The sequence below is a fragment of the Tetranychus urticae genome, chromosome 1 (assembly GCF_039701765.1).
Source record: "Tetranychus urticae isolate SD_2017Ah chromosome 1, NJAU_TeUrti_SD_1.0, whole genome shotgun sequence".
NCBI lineage: Eukaryota > Metazoa > Arthropoda > Arachnida > Trombidiformes > Tetranychidae > Tetranychus > Tetranychus urticae.
Genome location: NC_142958.1, coordinates 12,592,092 through 12,605,520, shown reverse-complemented (window position 1 = coordinate 12,605,520; position 13,429 = coordinate 12,592,092). Strand labels below are relative to the sequence as shown.

Below are 13,429 nucleotides of genomic sequence, written 5' to 3'. Positions count from 1 at the left end.
GACCTTGAAATTTTTTTCAGACATTTTGCAAGTCATAAAAAGTTTTTATACGAAGTAGTGACTCGATCGCGCCAGTATCTTCATAGATAATGCGGTGAACGTAAAAATTTGAAGTGAAATTTTTTGTCGGTATCCTGAGTTGTAATCTCCACTTCGTTTCACTACGCTCCGATAACTAGATTTATGAATTTCTGATTAACAAAATCTGACATCAAAGCTATTGCAAAAGTATTGTCACCGAGCATTCACAAGTTTTAGCTTCGGCAAAAAAAGATCACTCTACGATCATAATTTAGATTCATAGTGCATTTACTAAAGATTAATTAGACTCGATTTCAATGTTAAATCTTGTTTCCACCATGAGATATTCATGATTCAGTTCATGAACTTCATTTATAACTCTATTTTGCAAATGTTAATGCTCTAAAACATGACAATAAACTGATTAACAAAGAATAACTGATTATTAATATCAATTTAAAAGTTTAAATTCAAATTAACGCGTCAAAGTAAGTTAGCAATTCGTGCTGGTACTTAAAGTGCTGATAAATACAGAACAATCTTCGTGCTTCAGTAATGAATGAAATTCCCAACTTTTTTACTTTTGTGTACAAAGCTTAAGCAAGAAATTCATTTAGAGCATCGGTCGAGATAAGCTTTTCATGAATATTGTCAACAAATAGAGTCACATTAGAAGCTGTCCTTGATTTGATCAGTTTGGCAGCTAATCTCATATCGAACACTCAATTTCTCATGAAATGTTGCAAATTCAATTGTAAGATCACTCATGATTCATGATTTTAATCTAAGCAATCTTGAGATAAATTAAGCTCCAATCAATATGGATGATGAGCATGTATTAAATGTATTTTATGAAACTGCGTATATTGTTAATCTATTAGTACATTTGTTTCAGTAGTAAATCTAAATCCAAAAATTTCCGCTTTTTAAATGCAAAAGAGGTTCAATTTTCTTTCATATTGATCGTTCAGCTTGGATTCAACATTATCTAGCTCAAAATTTCTGTATAGAGAAGTGAAAAAATAGTTTTGTATTTTTTTTATAATTAGTGATTGTTATTGACATGGCACAAAGTATACTTTTGTCAATTTTTTTATTTACTTTAATTGTGCTTCATTTGACAACAACAACTAAAGCAAATTGGAAACAATGTTTCGATGATTCGTGTCCGATTAAAAATATTAAATTTTCATCTAAATCCAGTTCTCGTGACATTTCAGGTCGTTTAGATACAGTCAAAACTGCTTACCCTTCAAATGGCGATGGAGTCTGGTTTGAGATGAAAGCACCTGCATCTGGCATCCCTGGTCAGACAACAGCGATTGAATACGATGACGATGACGACAAAGTTTTATTTGCTTGTAGTGTTCGTGTATATACAATTTATAAGGATAGTTACAACCTGACCATTACTGATTACAATATCGAGCCAGAATTAAATGGAACTGCAATTTATTTCAATGATAAACTCTACTGTTCCTGGGCTGTAATGATAAACAACTCTACATTTCCATATGAATTGATTGATCCACCTCAATATTACATCTCGGAAAGTGGATATCAAATCTATTACAACTTGACCCAAACTGTACCTATTGCTGCAGCCAACTACGGTCAGTTACCTGAAAGTGTTGAACCATTTGTCGATGGATATCAATACAAAGCTGTTGGATCAGAAAAGTATCTCTTAATTGCTAGAGTAACAAATGATTCGACTGATTTCTTGTTGAAAGTTAATGGAGATACTCCAAGATGGGTTCAAGTGAATCTAAAAAGTGAAATAAGCATAAATATTGAGTGCAATTTCGAGAAAGGAAGCCTTACTATGTCCACAAAGGCTTATGGCATGGAAAGCAATGTATGGTATTGGAATGTTGGGAGAATCGATGGGGATGAATGCCTCTGGTCATTATCTGATGCATTGGAAGTTCGTTCGTTTCCAGCAAAACTCAAGGAAACAACTTATCAATTGCAGATTATTGAAAACAAAAGATTTGTTCATTATGATGAGAAAAATTTCAGAATAATAACACCTACTTCTGCTTCCAGTTCATTAACAATTGCAAAATCATTGTTAATTTTCATGTTATTTTCTGTAATCTTCATGTAATCGAAAGTATTAATACCTTTACCTGAATCTTCAGTATTTACACATTTGTTAAATTCAGTGCGAAAACATGAATTATTAAACAAGATTTATAATTGTTTTTATTTAAACCAGTCATTTGCCAATTTGCATGACTATCAATCAAAAAGAATCTAAACATAATTCTCACAATTTATCTGTTTTTTTTTCTTAATGGATTATATTAATATTTATAATATTTATCTGTCCGGGAAAGTATTGTGAGATTTATCCCGATGACTAGATTGATGTATTTCTGGTTAACTCAATCAGACATTTAAGCTTCCCAATCAATATAAAAATATCGCAAATGGTGCTTTATCACGGGTCATTGTTCATAGTTGCTGGATTTTAACAACATGAAATTGTAGTCAATAATAGAGAAAAGTAAAAATATTGACATTTATTGTTGCCATTTGACGCTCATTCACGCTCTTGTTTCTTATTATATTATTAATATCGACAAAGACAAGAACTATGAGTTAATTTATGTTAATGAAATAATCATCGACAGTCCAGTGATTAAAAAGTAGGTTAAATTAAATGTTGATTAGGATGAAATTGAGGAATCAAACCTTGTAAGTGTATCATTTTTATGTCAATTACAATTATTTCCATTTCCTCGCGATGAAGTATTGATACATCTTCAATTAACTTGGCCTTTCTCCCATGTTCTGCGATGACAATAAAATTTTTTCATCGGTTACAAAATTGTACCAAAATGATTTATGAATGAAGCAGAATGTAGTCAGAATTTTTGTCGAGACACAGATACACGAGCTTTTTTGAACAAATGTAAAGATAAAATAAATTATGATGTTATACATTTATGTAAGAAGGATTTACTTGTGTAATTTCATTGTGTAACTTTTGTTTCTACATTTATCGGTAAAAATATTTCGAAAAAATAGAGTAAATTATTTTAACAAAAAAACTTGATTAAGACTTTGAAAAATGACTATTGAATAAAAAGATTTGTAACTGAGGATTCATCGGTGTACTGAGAATAGTGTCGATTGAAAAAATAATCACAGATAGTTGAAGTATAAAATTTGATTTTGACTATAGAGCTTTGACTTATTAACCAATCAATCCTTTGCCACCAGCGACACCCTTCTTAACACCAGCAACACCAGCAGCACCAGCGGCCTTCTTAAATCCTGCAGCACCAGCAACTCCAGCTTTTCCTCCTGCCTTTGCAGCTGCTCCAGCGGCGAATCCTTTCTTGCCTCCTTTAGCACCCTTCTTGAATCCAGCGGCACCAGCGGCACCAGCAAATCCTCCTTTAGCACCCTTACCGCCCATAGCTCCACCAGCAGCACCATAACCAGCAGCTTTACCGAATTTGAATCCTTGGCTCATTCCGAACTTCTTGACAACTCCCATTTTCTTGTTGAATCCAGCGCCACCGGCCTTTGCGAATCCTCCTTTCTTTCCGAATTTCTTACCGAAAGCTCCAGCAGCGAATCCTTTCTTTACTGCAGCACCTTTTTTGCCTGTCAAGTGGATAATCAGTTATTCAATGAGTTTAGTTGACTTGAGCAAATGCTTGCAGTTTAATGAACTGAAATACCATAGACTCATTTACTTGGTAGATTGTTCAATTAAAACATTTAAGTTTATTGTCTTACCTCCAGCGGCTCCAGCGGCTCCAAATGCGGCACCACCTTTAGCTCCTTTAGCTCCTGCTTTGAATCCAGCTTTGCCTATGAGAGTAAATATTTCAAGTTTAATATTTTTGTTGATTATTGTCTTGTTTTTGTTTTAATTTTCAACACTTACCTGCTTTACCTCCTTTGAACCCTGCTGCTGCTGCACCTTTCTTTCCAGCTTTGTGGGCTACCACTGCGGCTCCTCCTTTACCACCCACAGCTGTTTCGGCTTCTTCTAGATCTGAACCAATCTCTCTTTTGTTTCGACTTTCGATTGGAGATTCATCAGGTTCGAAGTTTTCCTCAGCATCATCTAATTCACTTTGGTCGGAATCTTCAGACTGACATTTTGCAACTTGTACAAACATCATTGAGAATAGAGCAAGTAAAAGGACCTAAAGTCAAATGGAAATAAACAATTTAGCTCAATATCATACAAAACTTACTAATAGTTAGTGAAATTTCGCACTTACCAATCGCATGTTCATTTTGATGGAGTTTTTGTTGAGTCTTTTAGGAACAAAAATTTGAAAAAATCGCAACTGTTAAGAAGGCACGAGATAAAGTCAAAAAGCTTTGGTTTGGAGCTGTAGTTGTTGTTTTTACTTTACTTGTTAGATGGTTGAAACTGAACTGATACTTTTCTCTTGGTTTCAATTATTATTTATACTTATTCACCAATAATCAGGATCACATTGGAACATTATCAATGGAATGGTTTCCCGTTGGAAATGACCTTAACAGGAGATAATCTTTGAAGCAGATATCGTTCACGGGATAACCCGTTTTAACATAACTTTTAACAATATTGGTTTAACGAGGTTGAAAAAAATGGAGGAGGAGGAAGTATGCTTTTTTGGGTTCAAATCAACCTTTCATAGATATTTGTTGATTTTGATGAATGATCTTGAAATAAGTTCCAATGCACTTACGAGCTGTTCAAATGGGTAGGTTAAAATTTGTGGCTTTATATAGAAATAGACGTCGGATTGCGGCCATTTTAATTTTATATTAATTAGCTTTATCAGGAATTTGAAGGCTTCTAAAAGACAGGACATTCAGAAGCGACACGAAAACGCTTACCGAGCTCGAAAAGGCAGTTTAAAATGGGGTTATAACATTTCAATGTAAACTTGTAAATTGTCTGACAGTGGTAATTGTAATCATTAATTGCTCACAAAAATCTATTTATATGCAAATTTTCTGATCAATAAACAAATCCGTTCTAAAGATATAGCCGTTCACTTTTTGACCTACCCGTTTGAACACCTTGAATTTACCATCTTTCCCTTGCATCAAGTACAATCAAAGTTAAAGCACTGCTAAATACAGAACAATCGTCGTGCTTCAGTAATGAATCAATTTTGCCAATACTTTTATACAAAGTTAGGCAAGAAATATAAGCACGAAATTCATTTAGAGCATTGGTCGAGATAAGCTTTTCATGAATATTGTCAACAAATAGAGTCACATTAGAAGCTGTCCTTGATTTGATCAGTTTGGTAGCTAATCTCATATCGAACACTTAATTTCTCATGTTGCAAATTCAATTGTTAGATCACTCATGATTCATGATATTTATCTAAGCAATCTTGAGATAAATTAAGCTTCAACCAAGATGGATGATGAGTATGTATTAAATGTATTTTATGAAACTGCGTATATTGTTAATCTAGTACATTTATTTCAGAGGTGAATCTAAATCCAAAATATTCGCTTTTATGAAAACCAAATTCAATTTTCTTTCATATTGAAGATCCAACTTGAATTCAACGTTATCTAGCTCAAAATTTCTGTATAGAGAAGTGAAAACATAGTTTATAATTAGTGATTGGTATTGACATGGCCCAAAGTATATTTTTGTCAATTGTTTTATCCACTTTAATTGTGCTTCACTTGGCAACAACAACTAAAGCATATTGGCAAAAATGTTTCGATGATTCGTGTCCGGTTAAATACATTAAATTTTCATCTAAATCCAGTTCTCGCGACATTTCAGGTGGTTTAGATAGAGACAAAACTACTTACTCTTCAAATGACGATGGAGTCAGGTTCGAGATGCAAGCTCCTGCATCTGGCATCCCTGGTCAGACAATAGAGATTGAATGGGATGACGACAACGTTTTATTTACTTGTAGTGTTCGTGTTGTTACAATTTATAAGGACAATTACACTATTCAGACTATTACTGATTACAATATCGCACCAGAAATAAATGGAACTGCAATTTATTTCAATGATAAACTCTACTGTTCCTGGGCTATAATGATAAACAACTCTACATTTCCTTATGAGTTGATTGATCCACCTCAGTATTACTTATCGGAAAGCGGATATCAAATCTATTACAACTTGACCCAAACTGTACCTATTGCTGCAGCCAACTACAGTCAGCTACCTGCAAGTGTTGAACCATTTGTCGATGGCTATGAATACAAAGCTGTGGGATCAGAAAAGTATCTGTTGATTGCTAGAGTAGCAAATGAGACAACTGATTTCTTGTTAAAAGTTAATGGAGAAACTCCTAAATTGGTTGAAGTGAATCTAATAAAAAGTGACATAAGCATAAATATTGAGTGCAATTTTGAGGAAAGAACCTTTACTATGTCCACAAAGTTCTATGACACAGAAAGCGTAGTATGGTTTCTGCAGCCTGGAAGAATCGATGGAGATGAATGCCTTTGGTCATTATCTGACTCATTGAAAGTTCGTTCGTTTCCAGCAAAACTCAAGGAAACGACTTATGAATTACAGATCATTGAAAATAAAAGATTTGTTTATTTTGATGAAAACTATTTCAGACTAATAGCACCTTCTTCTGCTTCCAGTTCATTCACAATCGCCAAATCATTGTTAATTGTCACGTTAATTTTGGTAATCTTCATGTAATCGAAAGTATTAATATCTTACTTGAATCTTCAGTATTTACACTTTTTTTTAAAACTAGAAAAGCATTAAACAAGATACATAATTGTTTTTATTATATTTAAACCAATCGCCTTCCAAATTCACTAATGAATCACTATTAATCAAAATGAATCAAAACTCAATTCTCTCAATATATTTTTTCTTAATGGATTATGTTTATCTGTTTTACAAAATGTGCGATTTAATCCGGTGACTAGATTTATGTATTATATTTCTGATTGACATAATCAGACAATAAAGCTTCCCAATCAATATAAAATATCGCAAATAGTGAAACAACGGCTCATCATTCATTGCTGCTAGGTTTTAACGCGAACATGAAACTCAATTCAATAACGGAAAATCAAAAGTATAAATACGTACGCAGATACGTTCAGAGATAGCTGATGTTATTGGATTTGAAAGAAGATTATGTTGACAGAAATAGAATGCCATTTACAATGACTTTCATCCATGAAATACATCGAATTGGTTCTGTTGTTGCAAATAATCTACTCAGGAGAGCATAAAGTGATACAAAAATCGGCAATTACAATATACCCAAAGATACTCTGGTTATCTTCAATTTCTGGTCAGTTAATCGTGATCCTAAACTGTGGCCTAATCCAGATAAATTTGATCCAACTCGTTTCCTTACTGAAGATGACAGTAAAGTAGTGAAACCACCTCATCTAATACCTTTCAGTGCTGGTAAAAGGAACTGTCCAGGTGAAAGTTTAGCCAATGTTGAACTGTTTTTGTATTTAGTTTGTATGTTACAAAAATATCGTGTCAAAGTTAAACCAGGAACTAAAGTTCAACTGAAGCCATGTTTGGTTTATCAAGGCTCCATCTCACCTACCAACTTTAACATTTACATTAGCATTAACTGTTCGTGAGTTATGACTCCAAACAACCGTAAAATGAAAGGTGCTCTATCCATTATATCGAACTTTTCACTCATCTTGGTCTCAATCAAGTTGATCAAATAAATGCTAGCATAAACTGATGACCATTAACATTTGCGGGATACAAACATCTTTAAGTTTCACGAAAGACTCATCTCTGTAAAAACGGAGTGCAATTTCAAGTTACATTACCTTTCACTGCATTCCAGTCCATAGAGTGAAATGTTGATAATCTTTTATCCACAAAACCATCTGGTTGTTCCATGAATATTTGCTGACCAATCAAATATGCTATTGTTATGAATTATATTTGATTTGTACCCCTTAGCAAACAACCGGTAACCAACTGTCTCTAAACAATATAAAGAGTCATCTAGTGGATTAGAATCTGATTAAAAACCTGAGAATTCAAAACTATTAATAAATTCTCAACATTCATCTGTTTAGCCAAAATGTTTCGAGATTGAATCCTTTGACTAGATTTATGAGTTTCTGATTAACAAAAACAGACATTGAAGCTTATGCAAATGATTTGTCAGTCGAGTATTCACAGTTTTTAGCTTCGAAATAAAAAGATCACTCTACGATCAATCATCTACCTCAATATTACATCTTGTGGATAACAAATCTATTACAACTTGAGCCAAATTTCATTTATAACTCTATTTTGCCAGTGTTAATGGTTTGCAATATGACAATTAACTGATTAATAAAGAAGTATAAATTTAGAAATTCAAATTTAAATTAACACGTCGAAGTAAGTTAGAAATTCGTGTTGGTACTTAAATTACTGATAAATACAGAATAATTTTCGTGCTTCAGCAATCAATAAATTTTCTCAATATTTTTGTAGAAAGCTTAGGCAAGAAATATAAGCACGAAATTCATTTAGAGCATTGGTCGGGATAAGCTTTTCATGAATATTGTCAACAAATAGAGTCACATTAGAAGCTGTCCTTGATTTGATCAGTTTGGTAGCTAATCTCATATCGAACACTCAATTTCTCATTAGAAATGTTGCAAATTCAATAGTAAGATCACTCATGAATCATGATATTCATCTAAGCAATCTTGAGATAAATGAGCTTCAATCAATCTGGATGATGAGTATGTATCAAATGTATTTTATGAAACTGCGTATATTGTTAATCTTGTACATTTATTTTAGAGGTGAATCTACATCCAAAATTTTCGCTTTTTATCAATAAATGAAAATCAAGTTCAATTTTCTTTTATATTTATGATTCACCTCGGATTCAACATTATCTAACTCTCAATTTCTGTATAGAGAAGTGAAGAAATAGTTTTGTCTTATTTTTATAATTAGTGGTTGGTCTTGACATGGTACAGAGTATACTTTTGTCAATTGTTTTATCCACTTTAATTGTGCTTCATTTGACAACGACAGCTAAAGCACATTGGAAACAATGTTTCGATGATTCGTGTCCGATAAAAAACATTGAATTTTCAACTAGAACCAGTTCTCGCGACATTTCAGGCAAGTTAGATGGTGCCTCAACTAGTTACTCTTTAAATGATGATGGAGTCAAGTTTGAGACGAAAGAGCCCGCATCTGGCATCCCTGGTCACACAACAGAGGTTGCTTGGGATAAGGACATCGTTTTATTTACTTGTGGTGTTCGTATATTTACAATTTATGGGGACAATTACAATCTGACCATTACTGATTACAATATCGAGCCAGAGATAAATGGAACTGCAATTTATTTCGATGATAAACTTTACTTTGCCTGGGCTTTAAAGATAAACAACTCTACATTCCCTTATGAATTGATTGATCCACCTCAATATTACATCTCGAAACGTGGATACCACATCTATTACAACTTGACCCAAACTGTACCTATTGCTGCAGCAGACTACAGTCAGCTACCAAAAAGTGTTGAACCATTTGTCGATGGATATCAATACAAAGCCCTTGGGGCAGAAAAGTATCTGTTAATTGCTAGAGTAACAAATGATTCAACTGACTTCTTGTTGAAAGTTAATGGAGAAACTCCAAGACTGGTTGAAGTGAATCTAAAAAGTGACATAAGCATAAATATTGAGTGCAATTTCGAGGAAGGAACCTTTACTATGTCCACAAAGGCTTACGGCATGGAAAGCAGAGTATGGTATCTGAATTTTGGGAGAATTGATGGAGATGAATGCCGATGGTCATTATCTGATGCATTGGAAGTTGATTCGTTTCCAGCAAAACTCAAGGAAACAATCTATGAATTGCAGATCATTGAAAACAAAAGATTTGTTTATTTTGATGAAAAAAATTTCAGAATAATAACACCTACTTCTGCTTCCAGTTCATTAATTATCGCCAAATCATTGTTAGTTTTCTCGTTAATTTCTGTAATCTTCATGTAATCGAAAGTATTAATACCTTGACTTGAATCTTCGGTATCTACAAATTTGTTAAATATACATGTAAATAAATCAATGTAAAATATCGCAAATGGTGAAATCAGCCGCTCATCATTCTTACAAGTTAGTTGTTAGGTTTTAACGCGAAAATGAAATTAAAGTCAATTAAAAAGAAAAATCAAAAATATTGACATTTTCTTGTTGACATTTGGCGCTCATTCATGCTCATGTTTCTCATCATATTTTCAATCCAACAATTCATGTAACAACAAAAACTATGAGTTAATTTAAGATAATGAAATAATCATCGAAAGTCCAGTGGTTAGAGAGTAGGTCAAATTAAATGTTGATTAGAATGAAATCGAGGATTCAAACCTGGTTAGTGTATCATTTTTATGTCAAATAGTTTGCCGTATTGACGCGTATCGTAGCACGGTGCTTTAAAATGAGCGTGCTACTGTTAAAGGCCCAATTTTGTGACAATAGAGGCGCCTCTGGATAGTTTTATTATTTTCAATTTTGGGTGTGAGTCGCAGTGGCTACACTGTTCTCTAATGTGCGAACTACAAATGTGTATCTTATTTTACATATTCATATTACAAGCCACGCTTGTTTACAATATTTCATTAAGAGGGGAAAGACAGAAGAGAAGAGAGAAGAGAGGAGAGAGGAGAGGAGAAACCAAATGGACCAGAGAGAGACTCGATCCCGGAGTTCCTTGGTGATAGGTTAGGTTTTAACGTGAACATGAAATTCAAGTCAATAACAAAGAAAAATCAAAATATTGACATTTTCTTGCTGGTATTTGGCGTCTATTCATGCTCATATTTCACTTCACATTTTCAATAACAACAAAAAGTGTGAGTTAATTTATGATAATGAAATAATCATCGACAGTACAGTGGTTAGAGAGTAGGTCAAATTAAATGTTATTAATTATTAGGTTAATAATTAGGTTAAGATTGAGGATTCAAACCTGGTTAAGGTATCAATTTTTTATGCCGATTACAACTATTTGCATTTCCTTGAGATAAATTGCATCTTCAATTCGCTTTGCCTGGTATTTGAAACAGAAAAGCCTAATCGTACAAAATCTTTGTACGAATAGGCTTCGAGACGATTCCTGAAAATGGAATTACAACGCCATCTCTTGTTTTGTTTAAAAATAAGCTTAATTGCTAAACTAAATTATGTTAATACAAAATGTCTGAGAAAGTTGAATTTACTGATGGTAAATCATTCGTATCTTATAAATCTTTATGTGATTTTGTTACAATTTATGAAAGAAGTCATTTCACACAATTGTATAAGCGTTCAAGCGTAAATTCAAAGGACGAATCGTTACTTTACCGTTATCCGTTATACAATTGCAAAGCCGGAGACAAAGATTACAAATCAGAGTTAAGAGGGCAACGAGAAGCCAGGTACTATACAATTTGTAACATATTGAAGAAATGCAAAAAGGTTCAAAACTGATGAAGGGATTTTATTTATCATATCTATGATTTAGACCATTCCAAAAGGGCTGTCCATTTCAAGACGTAATAAGAGAAGACAAGATCAGGCGGTTATTGGTCGTTAGTAAAATTTAATTAGCTAGACACTTGTTTATTTGCTGGACATCCAGAAATATATCGAAGGTTACTTAGACAAAGATGCCCAAATAAAGAGCAAAAGAAGTTAATTATGGACGTTAAATGTGTTAAGGCAACAATAAAGCACGGGTAGCTAAATTTCAGGAAGATCATAATAAGTGTACAACTGGAAAAGACATTCAGAATGTTTCCAGAAATCATGCCATGTGTTTTAACAACTTAACTTATTACAATTTTAATTTCGTTTCACAGACCATTGGCAACAGCAGAGCATGGCAACAACCACGTTCGCGTAATTATTTGAATGAGCTTGATTGTAAAACCAGCATGTCAGTGTTGAAAGAAATCTCTGAGCAGCTTGATGCACAAGAACCTGTGAATTCATTTTTAGAATGTTCGTGGGTGTAGATTCAAGGACTGAGACCTCTACATATGCTTATAATGGTTATTAGATGTGATATTTATTATGCAATGTAATTGTTGGCTACAAGCTAGTTTGAGAGGACTCCAGGGTTTAAAAATAGTCTGATTCAATAGAAAAGCTCGGGTAATTCACAAAAAACGATTGCTAATAAATAATCTTTATTAATGAGATCAATTGAAATTTAATAATTCTTTTGTATTTCATATTATTTCTTGTTAAGGTGCTGCATTCATATCTTCACCTGCTTTTCGTCGATCATTGCAAGTCTTCACATGACGAATAATGTCTCGTCGTCCAAGATTCTTATGGGGACAATATGGACAGTAATGGGTTTTACTTCCTCAATTCAGCTGTTTGTTTCATAATTTCTTCCTCAGTTAGGATGTTTACATCACGAGGTTGCATTTGTACTTCTTCATCTTCATCCCAATTAGTAACTTTTGATTCCTCAGTGTACCATGAAGTAGTAACAGCTCTCATTGTTTTACCTTCAATTTCTGCATGATGAAGGGTCTTTAAAGGTTCTTCTAGTATATTTATACTGTAGATAAAAAACTCCAAACTCATCAAACTCATCCGACTAAGCTAAAAAAAATCAACTTCGACTCACAAGAGCCAGAGTCGACTGCTTGGCTGACTCGATCGGCTTACTTCGGAGTCTAGTAATAGTTATACTATTTGGTCAAAAAGTGAGCTCACTTGATTGTGAACTACTGTAATTTACTGTCACCGTAAGTAAAAATTTGCTCATTTTATTTTTTTGAACGTTAGATGTCTGCACTCAAAAAGGCAAAATATACGAAGTTTGAGTGTATTATATAAATGCAACAAAAAGTCCAAACTGATAATGGATTTTATTTATCACATCTTTGATTTAGAACATTCCACAGAGGCTGTCCGTTGAGTATTAAATGTGTAAAGCAACAATAAATTATAGCTAAATTTCAAGAAGATTATATTAAGTTTATAAATGAGAAAGACGTTCAAAATTTTCTGAATGTCCAAATCGACCGATCCAAATCTGATAGATTTGGGAAATTCGATTTGAAAAATGAAAAGTTATTCAAACGCGAGTATTTTTGTTACTTAAAATGGTAAGTAAGTAATAAGTTGGACCAAACTTTTGGAAAATCCATTTCAATTTTGAAATTTTCATAATCGATTTTAAATGTTCCGAATGCGTTTTTCGATAAACAGAGATTTAGCCCATAATTCAATGCAATTTAAGCTATTCATCTTGAAAAATATTTCAATTTCTTCAAATTAATAATATGAAACTTGCTCAGCAAACTTTTGAAATAGAGTGTACATGTAATGTGTTTTACATCTCAACATTTTAACTTAACACTTTTAATTTGGTTATGAATCATTCGTAAATGGCAATAACCGCGTTCGAACAATTTTAATGAGCTTGATTG

General features: G+C 33.2%; 2 protein-coding genes across 3 annotated transcripts; one reads left to right on the top strand and one right to left on the bottom strand.

Annotated features, from left to right (window-relative positions):
- The first annotated feature begins 869 nt into the window (after positions 1–869).
- On the top strand, positions 870–6,789 carry LOC107361298 (uncharacterized). Its single transcript, XM_015928088.3, has 2 exons — positions 870–918; positions 5,491–6,789. The coding sequence occupies exon 2, from the start codon at positions 5,641–5,643 to the stop codon at positions 6,685–6,687; it is 1,047 nt and encodes a 348-aa protein (XP_015783574.2). The 5' UTR covers positions 870–918; positions 5,491–5,640; the 3' UTR covers positions 6,688–6,789.
- LOC107361440 (uncharacterized) lies at positions 3,005–4,770 on the bottom strand. 2 transcript variants are annotated; one of them, XM_089270388.1, is made up of 5 exons: positions 4,410–4,770; positions 4,272–4,340; positions 3,929–4,193; positions 3,778–3,852; positions 3,005–3,642 (listed from the first exon to the last, which is right to left on the bottom strand). In XM_089270388.1, the coding sequence occupies exons 2-5, from the start codon at positions 4,284–4,286 to the stop codon at positions 3,227–3,229; spliced, it is 771 nt and encodes a 256-aa protein (XP_089126514.1). In that variant the 5' UTR covers positions 4,287–4,340; positions 4,410–4,770; the 3' UTR covers positions 3,005–3,226. The 2 variants fall into 2 exon arrangements, with proteins under 2 accessions (XP_089126514.1, XP_015783756.2); XM_015928270.3 differs by having other exon boundaries at positions 4,272–4,426.
- Positions 6,790–13,429: the final 6,640 nt, after the last annotated feature.